Source organism: Manihot esculenta, chromosome 8 (assembly GCF_001659605.2).
Source record: "Manihot esculenta cultivar AM560-2 chromosome 8, M.esculenta_v8, whole genome shotgun sequence".
NCBI classification, from domain to species: domain Eukaryota; kingdom Viridiplantae; phylum Streptophyta; class Magnoliopsida; order Malpighiales; family Euphorbiaceae; genus Manihot; species Manihot esculenta.
This window is the reverse complement of record NC_035168.2, coordinates 30,182,116-30,200,397: the sequence shown is the minus strand read 5'-3', so window position 1 is coordinate 30,200,397 and position 18,282 is coordinate 30,182,116. Positions and strand designations below refer to the sequence as shown.

General features: G+C 36.9%; 2 protein-coding genes across 2 annotated transcripts; one reads left to right on the top strand and one right to left on the bottom strand.

The window, feature by feature from the left end:
• The first annotated feature begins 11,056 nt into the window (after window positions 1-11,056).
• On the top strand, window positions 11,057-12,679 carry LOC110620259 (lactosylceramide 4-alpha-galactosyltransferase). The gene has a single exon (XM_021763923.2). It carries the CDS (start codon window positions 11,217-11,219, stop codon window positions 12,489-12,491), a length of 1,275 nt encoding a protein of 424 aa, XP_021619615.1. The 5' UTR covers window positions 11,057-11,216; the 3' UTR covers window positions 12,492-12,679.
• A 2,372-nt stretch (window positions 12,680-15,051) lies between these two features.
• Window positions 15,052-15,867, bottom strand: LOC110620262 (30S ribosomal protein S31, chloroplastic). The gene is made up of 3 exons (XM_021763925.2): window positions 15,609-15,867; window positions 15,449-15,513; window positions 15,052-15,322 (listed from the first exon to the last, which is right to left on the bottom strand). The coding sequence occupies exons 1-3, from the start codon at window positions 15,769-15,771 to the stop codon at window positions 15,194-15,196; spliced, it is 357 nt and encodes a 118-aa protein (XP_021619617.1). The 5' UTR covers window positions 15,772-15,867; the 3' UTR covers window positions 15,052-15,193.
• Between the last annotated feature and the right edge of the window lie 2,415 nt (window positions 15,868-18,282).

Sequence of the window (18,282 nt, the reverse complement as noted above, 5' to 3'; positions counted from 1 at the left end):
CTTCATGGTTAAGCTGTTGATGGCGAAGTTGGGACTCCTCCGCCGATGAAGCCAGGACTCTGATACATTCAGAGCTCGTCCTCAGCTCCTGCTCAAGGACTTCCACCCGAGCTAAGGCCCTCTCCTTCTGAGCATTCACCTCATTCAGGCGAACTTGAAGTCCTTCAGAATCAGCCTTTAAGGCTTCATATTGGCACTGGACTTCATCCCTTTGACTTACAGCCTCATCTCTTTCCTGAAGAGCCGCTGTCATAGAGGACAGCTGCTTTAAAACTTCTACACAACGAACTTCCACCTCAGCTGTCCTCTCATCAGACTCCTGGAGAACCCTGCGAGTACGAGACAACTCTGCTTTTAGGGATTTGGTGTGCTCTGATGCCTCGGCCGCTTTATCTTCGGCTCTTTTTAGGACCTCCAACGAAGAGTGCAACTTCGCCTGGAGGGACTGGGAATGTTCCCGGGCAGCTATAAGATTGCCCCTGGCGTCATTGGTGGCAGATATATTCTCCTCCAGGCGCGCCTCTTCAATCCGGCGATCCACGGACTCCCGGAGGGAGTGGTCGCGAGCGTCCACCTCCATAAAAAGACCTGTCACCTAGTAAGAGAGGACAACCATCAAAAGAAAGAAATAAAGAAAACCGAAAAGAGAGAGAAAACTAATTTACCATCAAAAGCATCTCCCTGATTGTATTCCCGAGCTCTTCACGAGATCGGGATCGGAAGGACGCTTGCTCCTTGGTAGAACTGGCTAAAAAACCAGTAAGGGCAAGCAGGCGTGGACCCGAGGCCTCTGTAGCTCCGCTAAACATCCGTTCTCTAAGAAATTCGGCGACGGCATTGGCTGGAGATTGAGAAGTGATGTCCGCTACGTTCAGAGCGTCGTCAGTAGAAGACAATAGAGGTACAACAGGAACATTTTTTCCCTTCCCAATAGGAGGAAGGGCAGGAGAAGATCCTTTGGAAACCCTAGGCTTCTTCTGGGCAGGAGGAGGGGCAGGTGTTCCATGAGGCGCTGGACGCTTGTCCCCGGTTTTCCCTACGGAATCTCCAGACTCAGACCTGACCCCCACAGGGGCAGGGGCATCTTTGGCGGGCGCCTCCAAGACGTCATCCTCCACAAGGACGATCTCTTTTCCCTTCCCAGGGGCCTCCTCATCCTCGGTAATGGGGGACTTAAAGTTTCCCCCTGACACCTCTTCAGAAGAACGAGCAAGACACAACTGTGCCTATTCAACGACCCTGGTCTGCTCCACAATGGCTAGAGAAACTTCCCTCACACCCTCTGAAGAACCTTGAGCAGACTTAGACTCTTCAATAGGCTTAATAGTCAAGGCCGACTTGCCACGACTAGAGGGCCGAGATGACTTAGAGCCTCGAGAGCTCAGCTTAGGATCTCGAGAGGAGGCCTTGCTAGGAGGTCGGCTAACTTTCTTGGAAGAAGCAACTTGAGCCACCTCCGCAGCGACCTCAGGCACAGAACGCCCAGCCCGAAGGGCATCGAAAATTGCATGCATATTATCCCGAGACAGGACTAAGTTCTTCGGATGCCTGATCTCTTCCATTTTAACGACAGAAGCTGCAAAAACACGAAACTATAAAGGATTAGCGCATTTCATAATATCATCTACAAAGAAGAAACAAAGTCACTGGACGAGGCACTGTACCCGTGTCCCGGATATCCCTAAGATTAGACACGAACATACACTTCTCGACGTCATACTTCCTTTCAACAGAAGTCAGTCGAAGCAACCCCACCTGCTCAATAAGGCTCAACCGGGGCAGGTCATTGCAGCCCGGAGGAACATCTTCCCAACTTAGATCCACTCCCCATGATAAGGCGGATTCTAATTTCAGCTCCGCCACAAGGAAATTCTCAACCCATCCCTTTTTGGAATCCTTGTAGCCCGTGAAAAGAGACAACCCACTACAAGGGGAAAAATAATAGAAATTCTGAACCGCCCTAACGAGACGGAAGAAAGTGACGAACAAACAGGCCGTGGGTGTGAAACCCCAGCTTCGGCAGATGGATTCGAAACAACTTATGAACAGAATAGAATTTGGGGATAACATCCGGGGGTTTACTCCGAAGTATCGGAAAACCTCGACAAAAAAAGGAGTAAAAGGGAAAGGTAGACCGAAATCCCTCTGTTTGAGGAAAAAGATTATGCAACGCCCCCTCTGGGGATCCATCAAACCAGGGGGGGAGGGTTTGGAAGAACTATCCTTTCATTCTGGAAAGGAGCTCGAATAAGATAAAGCGGAGTATCTAGATACCTCCGAGAAATATGTTTATTTATGGTAGAAGAAGTGATATGCGACCTAAGATTAGCGACATCCGGGAGCTTTGGACCCTCCATGGAAGAGCAAAGAAGCGTACCTGAAAACGCAATAGGGTGGAAAAAACAGAAGAAGTTGCAGGAAAACAGAGAGCAGAAGAGAGCGAATTTCTTCAGAAGACAGAGAGAATTCGAAGTGAAAGGCAATAATGAGATGAAACGTTGTTCTGAGCAGTTTTGTCTTGGAGTGGCGCGATCATTAATTGCTCTCGAAGTTTACCCTCTCAACGGTTAGATAATAACCGGCGAAAAGGTAAAGGGGCAAGGAGATGACCGCTGGGCTTCTCCACCCCTACAAAGGGCCAGGCCCACAACAATAGCCCATCAGTCGAAGGCCCACACGCTATTCGCATAAAACAAACTCAAGTTGTCAAAACTTTGAAACCGAGCTCCAGTCGAATCTCTCCCTCAGGACGACCTGACACGCAAAATGCACATCATCACCGCTCAGGTAGTAAAAACTAAGGAAAAAGAGTAAGTCATAGAAAGACCCAAGGAGACAAACAGAGGGAAGCATGATAAAGGTCAGACCAGACTATCACCTAAGAAGGATCATCATTAAGCAAAGGCCAGGAGCCCAGAACGAAGCGATGAAGATGCCTCAGAATCTTACAAAGTTATGGGTCAGAAGCTCAACCCATTGATTAAAAGCAAAGCTCACAGGTCGGTTAGTCCAGCTCGGAAAAAGTAAAATCGAAAGCTAAGGGAACTTAGAGCTCAGATCATTGAACACAGACAGAACTCACAGATCGGATAGTCCAGCTCAGAAAATTGAAAGTTATGGATCAGAAGCTCAACCCTTTGATTAAAAGCAGAGCTTGCAGGTCGCAGGTCGGTCGGTACAGCTCGGAAAGAGCAAACTAAAAACTGACTGGCTAAATGGATTCCAGGTCGGATCAATTAAAAAGCAAGAAGGAAAAAACAATATCGTAGACTTCTCAGAGAAAACCACGAAGAAAAAAGTCTCAACATCTCATGCATAATAAAGAACAGTTCGGATATGAACAAAAAAATGAAAGTTTCATTACAGCGCGTTACAAATACCCACATTACAGAACAAAAAGCTATCCTTAGAGGATTTACATGACCAGATACATCGTCTACGTTTACATCACTATCACCTATCACACTATCCTAGTTTTCGATAGAGGAACTCTTGAATACGGAAAACGAGCTCTGTAGGTCAGCCGAACCCTGCTTCGTTATTATAGGAGAACTGAATAAGTTGATTCCCATAAGCATTTCTCACTGTTCCCCTATAGGCAAACATTCGGTTGCCCAAATGTGATGCACGATACATTCGAACAAGCTCAGATATTATATGCTGTTCGTATGTCACGCATGAAAAACATAAGTCTTCGAGTTACGGCCTCAAGAAGATCAACGAGCATATATTCGAAGGCATCGGCGGAAGCTTGACTGAGTGCAGCAGATTTCAGCCCCTCATAATACAAGTACTCCACACCAAAGGGGACAATAAATTGATCATTTTCGCCACCTCCATTTATATCAAAAGCAGACAACATGGACATCGGGGAAATTTTCTTCTCGAAGGAAGATAAAGTCAAAACAGACCTCCCAACAGCCCATAGCCTCTTTGGAGCCCGAACAACAACCAGAGGAGGAAGCCAGCCAGACGATCTGGGTAAAACAGTTTCAACGACCTGCCAAATGACTCCACCCATCAACCGCCCTGCTAGAAGGACCTCAGAAGCAACCTTCAGACTCCCTCGAGGTAATATCAGATTTTCAAGAGGTTTTGACTGATCCATCTTTATCTCAGGTACTGCAAAAAGTTCCAAACAGAGACAAGTCAGGGTAATCTTTTGTCAAAATAATGAAAGCAAGATTAAAGCAAACCCCTGGGGCAGCAAGGCAATGAAGCCCCAGGCTCACCTTAATCCGTTTGAAGAAGGCGTCAAATACATCCTTTGCAGAAAAAACAGGAGAATCTCGCTAGAAGGAAAGACTCCTTTTCTCCGACAAAGGGCCTAGAAGTGAAGAAGAGTCAACGCTGATATATACTCAAAATCTGAAGTCTTAGCGCAAAGTAACTCTAGACTCTAAACCCACGATGTCAGGATCTTTAAAAGATATTCATGGAAAAGGAAAAAGAAGCATGTCCAGGCGATAATGACAAGGAAGTAAAGAAGAGCAGAGTATCTGAGAGGTAAGGAAAGGCCAGAAAGGGAAAGAGGCAGATAGGATTCAAGAAATGAGGAATGACAAAAAGATGAAAGGGAGTTATGAAGGCATCTGTACGCGAACAGACGCGGTCATAATGGTTCTCGATATTCACCCCCTCGGCAGTCAGAGCAATAACTGCCAAGAAGGTGAAGGGGCAATTGATGACCGCTGGATTTCCCTACCCCCAATCCTGGGCCTAGATTAAGGCCATGGCCCATGAAGGGAAGGCCCGCATGCTCTCTCAAGTAAAACAGGCCCGGATCATCAGACCCCTGAGGCCGGACTCCACCAGATTCTTCCTAATCGAGATCGGCCCAGCCCGTATAACCTCCCCACGGATTCCTTCTCCTCCTGGGTTCCGCGTCCAGCCCAGCTCTCGGCCCAGCCCAGGATCCAGAACGAGACTCGCCATACAGCCTAGCAGATCCGCTCGAGCGTACGCACGGGGGAGAATCAGAGCCCGTTACGCATGGAGCAGGCGCCTGATATCCTCGTACGCCTGTAATACCCGGCTAGACTCCGGTATCGGAATTCCTACCGTCCGGTGGAATCTCGGATGTCGGAAGCCTCTAGTAGGGTAGAAACATGTTTTCATAAAATGTTTTAAGGTATTTCATGGTTTTAAGTATGAAAATTAAATGAGTTTTTGCATAAAAAGTCTTTGGAGGAAAAACCCAGGTTCGGCCGCCAAAAGTCAAGTTCGGCCGCCGAACATGCATGCGTTTTGGAGGCACGTTAGGCCCCCGAAAGCATGAGTGAGGGAAGTTCAGGTTCGGCCGCCGAACATGGCATGCATGCGGAAGCACTTTCGGCCCCCGAATGTGGCCTGGCCAGCCACCTATAAAAGGGTCACTTAGCCGAAATGGGCGAGCTTTCTCCCATTTTCGGCCATAGCTAGCTTCCGACCTCCCTCTCCCCAGATCTTGTGTTCTTTCTCCAAATCTCCTCCATTTTTCTTGAGTTTTCACCTCTCATTGCAAGTTTTGAGCATTTAAGACAAGTTTTGGAGCTTTGGGAACTCAGGAGCTCATTTGCTTGGATCTCCGAGTTTAGGTCGTCTCTCTCTCGATCTTCAAGAGGTAAGGGCCGATCTTAAGCTCCTTATGTGTTTTAAGTAAAGTTTTATGAGTTCTTTGGGTAGAAATGCATGTTAGGAAATATGTTGAGTTATGGGTTAATATTGATGTTTTGAGCAATGTGTGTTGATTGTGTGTGTTTGAAGTGTTGTAGTTGGGGTATATGATTGTTTGAGACCCCTAGGAACTTGTATGCATGTTTTAGTTGAGCTATATGCATGATTTGAGGTTTTGGGAGGCAAGAGGCTCATGTGAGCCGAGTTTCTGCCCTTTTGGGAGAAACCAGGTTCGGCAGCCGAAGGAACTTTCGGCCGCCGAACCCCCTTGTGGAGGCAGCATTCGGCTGCCGAAGCTTGCCCCCGAAAGAAGACTTTCGGATCTGTCTAGGACTTTCGGCCGCCGAAGGTGCCGCCGAAAGTGCCTGACTTTCGGCTCTGGAGGGACTTTCGGCCGCCGAACCTACCGCCGAAAGTGCCCTGTCCAGCCATTTCTTGCATGTTTTTATGTAGTTGTTTTATGATGTTTTAGGGGGTTTTTGGGGAGTGTATTAGAGTTATGTTTATGTATGTTTGGTCCCTCATTGGAGTCCACCTGTGTAGGTTCGGACCCGAGGAACCGAGGACCCCAGCAGTGAGCCAGCTGCTACAGAGTTTGTCAGAGCTAGCCAGAGGTGAGTGGAATAAACCTTAAGTTTTAAAATAAATGAAATATGAACTTTGAGCATGATCCATGCATCATGAATGCCATGAGATATAGTAGGTTGTTTACATTAGTATTCACGAATATGTTGCATTGCATTTATGATGTTGATGTGGATTGGTTATTGGATGATCCTTTAGTCCTCATATGGCATGATGAGGTTACGGCATGATATGGTATGGAAGTCCAGGTTGTACCCATTCTACGTCCCTGGCACGATGTAAGAGAAAGTCCAGGTTGTACCCATTCTACGTCCCTGGCACATTGGTATGCTATGATATGTTATGTTAAGGGAAAGACCGGTTGTACCCATTCTACGTCCCGGCACAGTTGGACTATGTAGAGGACTATAGGTGACAATACCATCCGAGATGTGATTTGTTGTGATGTGTTGCATTTCATGAAAGCATGAAATTTTATTATATGATTTCACTATTCTGCTCACTAGGCTTTGTAGCTCACCCCTCTCCCCTAACCCCAGATGTGCAGGTACAGGGTAGACCAGGAGGTTAGCCAGAGTTTTGAAGTATATCTATGTAATAGTTAGATTGTGGACATGACAATTGTATTATGATGTAATGTAAGAGATTGCAGTATGTTATGTAATGAGGTATATTGAGGTTATAGATGTGCTTGACCCTATGAGTATTGTAATCCCTTGTTGATACATGATCCTAATGTCTATTGATGTTTATGTTTAGCCAACTCAACTTATGATGTATCGCTCATTGGGGCATTGTTGAGATCCCACTGAGGGGTCAAGTTTATGATTATGTTAGTGCATGCACAGGTTGAGTTTGGTGTTTGAAAAATGAATGACAGAAGTTTAAATTTTTATGTATGATTGTTGATCATGTATGGGATTAAACAGGTTTACAGGTTTCATGTCAGGCTTGCTATGGGTCCCGGCGGTCTTATGTCGACCCGGATCCTAGCGCCGGTAGCGGTCCGATTTTCGGGTCGTTACAACGCCCATATCTGTATGGCAGAGACGCGTGGCCCAATCATAGGAGAGCTGTAGTACGTTATCAGCAAGCAGACAGAAAGGATAAAAGGGATACCCCTCTAGAGAGATGGACCAAACTTTATTCTTCAATACCAAAACCCTTGTAAAATCCTATTCTATTGGATCTCAGATTATCAGGAAGTAATATATTTTATAAAAACAATCCAATAATATCTAGCATGTCTACCCAGTGATAAAATTCTTTTAGTTTTATTATTTTTAATTCATTAGTATATTAATATCGTAATTAAATAGTACCAGTGATTTGGTACATATTTAATAACATGATAATGTCATTTTAGAATTCTATTATCGATTTTTATAGTATTTTTATATATTAAAAATAATAAAATATATTAAATATAATAATTACATATCAATAAATTTATAATTAATATTATTTTTAATTACAGTGTCACTACTCTAATATATTAAAAATAATATTAAAATATTTATTATTATAAAAAAATTATATTATAAATAATATTATTAAATTAATACTCAAAATCACCGCTTGCCATCGTTTTAAGATTTTATATTAAAAATAATTTAATTGTTTTAAGATTTTATATTTAAATACATCAAACTTTTTTAAATTAATTTTTTCAATAATGTCTAATTAATATATTTAATGTGATAGTTTTCAATTAAAGATAATATAATTAATATTAAAAATGTAAATATAGAAACCATTTGAATTCAGGTGGAAACTTCTGCCGATCACCATTTTGGAAACTTCTATTTAAGAATGAAATTTAGGTAGAGACCACAAAATTTTAGACTTTCACTTTTATATTGAGAAAATTAAAAAAATCAAAGAATATGTCTTTTTTTTTTAAAAAAAAATCTTTATAAATTAACCAATGATATGCAAAGTTAAAAAAATTATTTAAATTTACTATTTAATTCTTAGATATTATTATTATTATTAACGAATCAGTCTTTACATTTTTAGAAATTTATAAAAATATTCTTATTTTTTCTCTCCGTCAACGAAATAAGATTTTCATCATCTTTTCTGTTAAAAATTACATAAATGATGGGAGGTAAAATTTTTAAAATTCAATTTTACCCTCAAATAAAATCTCTTATTTAGTGTTTGGATATTGTTATTATTAACAAATCAGTCCCTATATTTTTAAAAATCTATTAAAACGTCTTTATTTTTTTTCATATGTATTAAAATATTTTTATAATTTATTTTCGTCAATAAAATAGTTCTCCTATTCTTAAAAAAAAAAGAAAAAGAAGATGATGATAATGAAAGAGAAGAAGAAGAAAAAGAAGATGATGATGAACAAAAATAAAAAGAAAAATCGAAAAAGAATCAAAGAAAAAATAAGAAAAAGAAGACTAAAAAAAAGAATAAGAAAAAGAAAAATCCAAGAAGAAAAAGAGAAGGAAAAAGAATTAATGAAGGATGAGGAGAAAGAGGATAATTTGGTTTTTTGTTATATTTTTAATAGTAAAAATAAATAAAATGGCTATTTTGTTAATGGAGAAAAAAAATAACGTTTTAGTATATTTTAAAAAATGTAGGGACTGATTTTTTAATTATGATAATATTTAAAAATTAAATTATAAATGTCAACAAAAATTATACACGAATAACTGACAAAAGTTCTCTCTGTTTGCTAGAGAAAATTTTCACCACCTTTGTTTGTTGTTTTCTTTGAGTTCAGTCTTTTGCCTCTGCTACTTTCATATAGGATCTCCTGCCCTTTCGTTGGGTAGCCCCTCCTAGCCTAGAACGTGGGTTGGCCTTCCCCATTCCAGATTGGATAGAAATATATTTAATAGTATTAAAATTAATACTTCAATATTTTCATATATAAATTTTTTTTATTAATTAAATATAAGAAATGATTATGTCCTCTCCCTTTGATAAAATTTATTTTGTAAAAAATTAAATATATTTTTATAAATATATATTTTTTGTTTTAAATAAAAAAATTAATTAAAAATTAAATTTTTGTAAAATTTTTTATTTGAAGGGTATTGAACATACTTACATTTAAGTATATTTCATAATATTAAATGATATTAAAATAAACTCTAGAATATCAAGTAGGGTTAGTTAAGTTAATAAAGATGAGAGCTCCTTCTTCTTAGCCCTACGGATTTATTATACACATGATGCATTATGCCTGGACATAAATTAAAAACTTATTTATAATAACAATAATAAATATTGTAGCTTTTATTGAATTAATAAAAAAATAATATTAATAATAATAAAATTCATTATTAAAATAATAATTTTACTTTAAATTACAAAAAAATTTATTAATGGATTGCAAATAATTTATTAACAAATTTATTAATAAATATTACTTCGATTAATAAATTTATTAATGAATAATAATATATAGTTTTTTAAAAAAATTCTCTCTATTTACTAATAAATTTTAGTATTTTAGTATTAATAATGGAAAATCTATTCGTAAATCTGTAAACACTCATTACAAAAGTAATTAATATTTTTAACATTAAAAGATATTTTTGGTCGGTAATTATTTTAAAAAATACTATTAATCTGTTTTCAGTAATTCATGAACGAATGAATTAAAAAAACCCTATGAATGTACCAGCTACACGAAAAAACCTTATGATAGTTAATATGGATCGCCACCACTCATCAATACATAGTGCTTTTCAACTCATCGTGAGGGTTAATAGATTTGAAATTCATTAATAAAAATTTATTAATAAACTTTTTAATAATAAATTTAATCCATTAATAATCCCTTTATCAATATATTTTTATTAGATTACTAATTAAAAAATCTATTGATAATCTATACAAATCTTGTTGTACAAGAATTATTGATGAAAAGTCCATGGAGACTTATGAGATTTGAGTTATTTGAGTGAAGGAAAGGATCATCGTCTACCGCTCAAAAGGAGTAAAAGATGGCTACACAAACAATAACAGAAGAAAAACGAATGAGGCCACAAGAGAAAAAAAAATATATTATTAAGGCATCTAAATATAAATGTATTAATATTTTTCTAATTAAATAAAAATTAAGTAGTATTTTTTAAAAATAAATATAGTTTAAATAAGAAAAAATAAATGATTTTTTAAAATGTAATAATTTTTAAAAAATATATATAAATTATTTTTATAAAACAAACAAAGTTTAAAATCACAATACGTTCTATTCAAAGACAAATACTGAATAAATAATTTTTCTTTGACATTTTGAAATTATATCTTTTATTTTTCATGTAATAGTATTAAAAATATACAATTTCCTGATTTATGCATCATAATTCCCATGCCTTAGGTAACACGAAAGCAACACAATATTTTAATAACCACCATTTTTTATCTATGAGAAAAAAAAATTAATCACCATTTATAAATAGAAAAAACTATTAATTAATATTAATAGTATAAAAAAATTTATTAATTAATATATTAACAAATTTTTAATATTATAAAAAATTTATTAATTAGCTTTTTAATCAATTATTAAGTATCGTAAAAAATAATTTTTATAAAATTAAAAAATTAAAAAATAATGAGTCTTTTTAAAATATATGAATTAAAATATAAAATATTTACTGTTAAAATTAATGAAATAATTAATTAATTAATAATTTTTTTTAAAATTTAAAATATTTTTTTTAAATTAAAAAATTAATTAATGAATTCTTTATAAATTAAAGACTAAATAATAAATTTATCTTTATAAATGATCGTCACACGCGTCAATGGCGGCTTCTCTATCTGCCAAATATGACCATGACGAAAACTCGGTTCAGAAATAAGCTTGTTTTTCAAACTCAGACCAAAGCCAATGTTTAGACTTTTCTTCCTATGTTTTATTTATGACTTCTGTCTCATCATCATGAAAATTCTTTAGAACTTCATTCTTTCTGTTCCCAATTTTCATCAATATCAGGATGAGAACTGTTTCTCACAAGGTTTTAGATTATAGGCTACTTGGCCATGCCAAAATTATTACCCTTTCTGTTATTTCAATTGCTGCTGTATTCTTTATTTTCTCTGCAGATTCTTTCGCCTCTAAGGTTTATCTGCAATCTTCTGCCATTGAAATTGATCAAGTTTCAGAGATTCTTCAGACACATACAACTGAAAGAAGAATAAAGTCAACTATCGTAAGCATACCATTGTCTTCTAAGCATGAAGAGATTAAAGAAGTTCGAAGTGCAAATCAGAATTCTCTAATTCCTCCCTTCAATATATCAGAAGCAGAAAGAATTGAGTGGTTCCGGAAAAAGCTTCCAGAATTTGAGGTTTTCAAGTCCAACAACGTTTCTCAGAAATTTCACAGTCGAATTCAGGAATTCTTCGAGAATAAATGTGAGCTTCAGTTTTTCATGACATGGATATCACCGGCAGAATCCTTTGGAAGAAGAGATTTCTTGGCCATGGAGAGCTTATTCAAAGTCCACCCTCATGGATGCTTACTGATTCTATCAGGAGCTTTGGATTCCAGGCAAGGTTCCAGGATCTTGAAGCCACTCCTCGATTGCGGGTTCAAAGTCACTGCAGTTGCACCTGACTTGGCCTCTCTGGTCAAGGACACCCCAGCTGAATCTTGGTTTCAGGAGATGAAGAGTGGGAACAAGGATCCTGGTGAAATTCCTTTAGCTCAGAATCTTTCTAATCTCATTAGGCTCGCAGCTTTATACAAGTACGGAGGAATCTACCTGGACACAGATTTCATTGTCCTAAAAAGTTTCATAGGATTGAGAAACTCAATTGGAGCACAAAGTATTGACATGGTGTCCAGAAACTGGACCAGACTGAACAATGCAGTCCTGGTCTTCGACAGAAATCATCCACTTCTGTTCAAGTTCATACAAGAATTTGCTGCCACTTTTGATGGAAACAAATGGGGTCACAATGGACCCTATCTGGTCTCCAGGGTGGTTGAGAGAGTGGCTAGAAGACCTGGATATAACTTTACAGTGTTGCCTCCCATGGCCTTCTACCCAGTTGATTGGAATAGGATCGTCGGATTTTTCAAAAAACCAGTGAACGAGGCAGATTCCAGATGGGTAAAAGCCAAGCTGCTTCAGCTTAGTGGTGAGACTTACGGTGTACATTTATGGAATAAGCAAAGCAGTAGAATCAGAATCGAAGAAGGAAGTATCATGGCACGATTAATCTCCGATCACTGTGTCATTTGTACAAACATTTACAGCTCTTGAAGAAAATTCAAGCAGATGATAATTGATATTCCAGTGAAACTCAGAGCAAGAGTTGGCAGAAGTTGATAACTACTTAAAGATGGGCATGCTCTGTTCTGTTGCTTGCTTGAAAATCACTCTTTTTTTTATTTCTGATAAAATTTTGTCTTGTATTTATTGATTAATTCCATTTTTCTTCCCCTTTTCAATCTCTTGGATCTTTGATCCCCATGTAAATAGAGCAACTACAGGAATAAAGTAAAATTACAAAGAAGTTATCTTAGTAGCTCATAATTGATTAAAAGAATACAATGATATCTCAGAATTTTTTACCACAAATCTTAATCCTAAGCCGTTTCAATCTCAACCTGAATCTAAATCTTCTGAATCTCCAAAAGGGAAATCTTGGCAATCTTCTAAATGACTTTTTTCTGGTCAATTTCCTCCTTGTGCTTACTCTTTTATCCCTGAAGCCAAACTCTCCATCCATGAAGCTGCCATCTGAGGCATAATTACTGAGTTCATCATTCCCAAAATCTTCCAAGCCCTCAATCCGTTTCATGGCTGCCCAAGGATCATGAATTTCATCATCTGTTTCACTACCCCACAAAGGTATTGTCTTTGTGATTGACGAGCAGCAATAATCCTGAAAATGGGTTGCCAAAGTTGTATGCTCCATCTCAAATAATCTCCTGAGAGAAGTGTTTCCACTTTTCATCAAGTCCAGCAACCTGCCACTTTTATTACACAAAGTTGATGAGGTAGAAGAAGCAATTGAAGAAGAGAAGGAAGATGAAGAATATGAAGACCAATACAATGACTTTTGGTACTCTATAATCTGTCTGATCCTTTTCTTTTCATCATCCTTCTCTTCCTCAATAATCTCTGATGTCATTGAAGTCTAGAAATGAGCAGGTAAAACAACAGTTGTTTGTTTCTAGAGAAAACGAAGGAAAACACTGTAGAATGAGAAAGCCGGCAGTAACAAATATTTTGTAGTTCCATTTGTTTTCAGGAAAGTTGGTTAACAAGGACAGGATTGAAAAATACTGGCCAGCTGAAATGTTCAATATTATTTAATTAACAATGTATATCTTCATTGGGAAGAAATCTTGCTTAGCTTAATAAAGAATTATTAAACAAATAATAATTGAAGATTCTCTTACAAGAAGGCAAACCAAGAAATGTTTATCCAATCTACGAGCAGATGCAAATCAAGGAAAATTTGTGATTCCGTTCTATGAAATGAAGACAAAACCTCTCTATTAAAATGATGCTTCATCAAAGTCATTTAAAACCGTTCTTTATGTAGCTTGTATGCAGGAAGCTCATCTGCTTATACTTCGTCTGGTCTTTAATATGTGATTTTGGTTGTGGAGGGTTGCCTTCTATGTGCTTGATGCTAGGATCTTGTGAACTTTGTAGCTGATTTGCTGCTTCTCTCTAGATGGCTGATTCTCAAGGTTTAAAATATAAGATGCCGACGAGCTTTGTATAGTGTTCTTCTCCTATAGCAGTGCTTGATTTGATGATGAGCTACTAGAGGTTCTACATGTAGTTTGGAGTGAGGGTTTAGTCAGCTTGTTATTGCTTCAACTTGCTTTTGCTTCCACCATTGCTTTAAGGTTTTGTTGTTTTAGGGGCGTGGGCCTTTATTTTAGGATCTTAGTTTTTGAGCCTTTAGTAGCCTTTTTTCTAAAAGCATGTCTTGAATGATTGGATTGGGCCTGGAGCCCTTGTTTCAGGAATGGCTCTCGACTTCGAGAGGGAAAGGAAAAAACAACCAACAACAACAATGAAGCCCTTCTTTCAAGAACTTTTTTAAGTGTAATGGTGATCCTTGAAATTCTTGTATTTGAATCAACCACCTTATAAGCAAGCTGTTGGCCATGGTTGAGACTTTGACCGAGAGGACTTCAACCAAGAGGCGAGACTAGAGGATTTTGAAGGTTGGTCGAGAGTTTGAGACAGAGACAGTTGCCATGAGTTCCAATTCCTTTCGACTCATAAGAATCAGTCAAGATTATTATGTAGGAACTCTAGATCAGCTAGAAGAACCAAAAAGTGAGGTCTCAAAATCCGCATTGTTACTTCAGTAACTTCAAAAGCATCCACATCTGTGAGAAATGGGCAGCATAGAGGCTGTTGTTTAACCTCATTCCAACCGCAAGAAATAATTTGAGCAAAGCATTTTGAATTCCTTTTAGCCGAGTGACTTGGGCCAGTTATCAGCAAACCAACAATACACAAGGGCTCAGGGCAGTCTTGGCTTTTTATGATTAACGTTTGTCACAGCCTAAGCAGGCATGTATGCACATCTAAAACTAATTGAATGGATTAATTTTGGAACCATGTAATGCTGATAAGTCAATTTAATTCTCAGGATTCACAGAAATGTGTAAAAATAAGCTTATTGAAGATGGACAAGTCTTGGATCGATCAATCCCAGATCACTGTCTGGTTGGCCAACACAGTAACCACTTGAAAATTTCTCTTCTCATATTCACTCTCAACACTCAGGGGAGAATTTATGGATGACAAGCATTCAAATGCAGAACACATAAGAGATTTGGTGCTACAGTTCAAAAACATGCAAATTGATGGAAATTCTAGCAATTAGAGAGGGAACACATACAGTACATAATCATAATAGAAAAGAAAGATGAGATGAAAATCAAATTCAAGGTTTAGAAACTACAAGAGTGAAGCATATGGCATCAAATTTAACTCAGAGACTCGTCGATTTCAATCTTGACAACCGTATCGTCTTCAAAGCTATCTTTTTTCTGTGGAGAAGAAGGTACTGCTATCCTGGGTGGTCCTCTACCTTTCTTCTTGTTCCGTGGCCTCGCCTATTGGAAAAATAACATTCACCAACACAACTATGAGGTTAAAAAACTTTAATTCTATGCTTAATTGGAAGATTAACAAGAATTTGCAAAAGGGTAATCATCTTAGCCCCAAAAAATTATACCCACATTGCCAAATGAGTGATTGAATCGCTTCCCTTTAGCAGTCTTCTTGTCGCCTCTGCCACAATACACTAACCAGTGGCAAACAGAACACAAAATGAGAACTAACCAAAACAGCTTTAGCGCAAATATTTAAACCGAGAGCGAGCGAGAGAGAGTTAGTCACCGAATGGGATTGGCGAAGAGGAAGTGGTGGCAGAGAGTGAAAGGGAAGGAGTTGAATAGGAGAGAGAAATCCCCAGGGTTTCAGATTGAGAAAACGAGAAGCGAGAATTAGTGGTGAGCGATTGGGGTGTCATTGGAAATGCCCTTGCTATCAGCGACGCCATGGCTGAGCTTCAGCTTCTTCTCGGAGGATAAGGTCCTTCGAGACCTTTTATTTGGGACTCTCTAATCTCCGCCCGCACATAAATTTTTTGATCGAGTGGATCGGGGGCCAATAAACTAGCCCAATTTATAATGGATCCAACCCAGAGGAAAACCTATTGTTGGGCCCATCGGGGAATCAGAAGGAAGTTGTCTCAATTTGATTTTTTTCAATTTCTGGTTGGGCCTAACCCATTATATCAAACTAAGAAGACTGCTCTCTGCCCGTTAACAAACACTCGAAACAGCTTGCTTTTTCTTTCTTTTTTTTTTTTCTTTTTTCTTTTTTCTTTTTCATCGAAGCAATACAGCTTCCTCACCATGGCCATCTTGGACTTAATAGAGCTGGATGGACGGTTTCGGTTTAATCTTGGACTTTAAACCAATTATTTGAAATTGGGGTTTCCTCTGATTTATTTCGATTTTAATTTTGATTTTCGTACAATTTAATTTTCAAAATTAAATAATTAAAATTTATCACTTTTTAAATAAAAAATTTTGTTTGACTTAAAATCAATTGGATTAATTCCACCCTAATTTAATATCAAATTAACATTTGCATAAATCACCGTGCCATGACTTTTTTTTTTTTCTAAAAGTGATGTAATTCATTAAGATTTTTTTTTTCTGTAGGTGATGTCATTCATTAAGAAATCAAATTGACATTTTGTTAAAGACAAAAGAGTTTTGAACCATCAAATTACAATGAAAATTCAAATCATTGATGGTTAGAGAAGCTAGGGAGTGTACAGCAAATTTACATCCCGTTTAACATGGTTGAAGGAGATAGAAGAAAAAGAAACACACATATCTCTAATATCCTTGATCAAACCTTGAAAGTATAGAGGACTAATATGACTAGTAATAGTCTGGATCACTATTAAAGAATCTCATTTAAAAATAACCTCCGAAAAATCACCATGATAAGCTAAGAGGACTGTTTCTGCAAGCAAGACATTCCAACATGAAAGGATAAAAAATATCATTGAAAACCTTACATTGCCATATTATTGGGAAGCCATTCTCACCTCATGCAATCATTTCTTAAGTCAGTGAAAAGAAAAGCATTTCTGCTTTTCCAGATGTGCCATAGTACAAAGACGAAGAATTGCAGGTTTTCCCTCTTGCTGGCTATCTAAAAAGGAGACAATTGTAGACCAATAGGTGATAATATCCATGGGATCCAAGAGACTAGAACGCAGACATAAGGGAGAATTGATCCATACTGCACTAGCTTTGGGGCAAAGGAAGAAAAGATATATGATAGCAAGTTTCTATTTCACCATACCATTTACAAGACGGATCAATATGGGGAAGCCGGCAATGAAGAAGATCATTAATAGGCAAGTAATTCCTCAACAACATCCAAAGAAAGACTGAAAGTTTAGTAGAGGGAATCTTTTAGAGTTGTTTTCAAACACCAAGATTAAGAGAATTCAAATTGGAGCTAGATGCATAGTTGCTAAAGAGAACACACAGAGTACGTAAGAGACAGTTTTAACTGTGTAAAAGCCCTGCCTGTTAAAATGCCATGCTAAAGAGTCTTCTTGTCTGAAGAGGGATAAAGGAATGGAGAGGATATATCGAAAATCTTCAAGTGAAAAATTACTCTCAAAACATAGATAAGTGCAACCTATTTAATTTTTGTATAGAGAAATCTACCGTATCAGAACTAAACAAAAGTTATTCCTCCATAATATCAATTTTATTAGTTATAGACCAATGTCAATTTTATTTTGAGCTTAAATCAGTATGTAATAAAAGTCTAATTCATATACATATTTATCAATTTGATAAGGTTTTCAATCAATTAAAAAAATTTTTTTCATAACTTATCTCAAACTATATTGTATTGTTTATTTTAATTTAATTTTCTTATTACTTAAATATTATCGTATTAAAATGGAAAATAAGTTATGCGATTGAGATTATACTTATCCCTTTAAATAAATTTTACTTTTCTTCAATTTACATGTACGATAATTTATTATCATTATGTTTAGTTAATTTAACCATTTCACTTTTTTTTATTATCGATAAGTATTTTGAGAATGAAAACTTTAGTAATCAAGAGATTTTGAAATATATCTAATTAAGCCAATTCACCATTTCTAACACAGTCACAACGATTAAAAATTCTTTCTCAGAAGTCTGCTGAATATTACATTTATTTTTTAAAAGTCAAATAGCTAAACTATACATGCACAAATATCAAAAACTAATTCAACATTATCTTTTTTAATTAATTAATATATTTTAAAAAAAAGCTTGTACTCAATTAAGGCTACAAGCCATTGAAATAACTGAAGTTCCAAGTAATGAGGTGAAAGCATTAGATCTTAAACATAATTACAAGTAACATGAGTTTGTAATTTCGAGATGCATATTTGCACATGCTTATGCATGTTGCTGTAAGAAATGATAACTCTTTTGGGTATTTAAAAAACATAATTAAATAAAAAAGAAGAAATTAA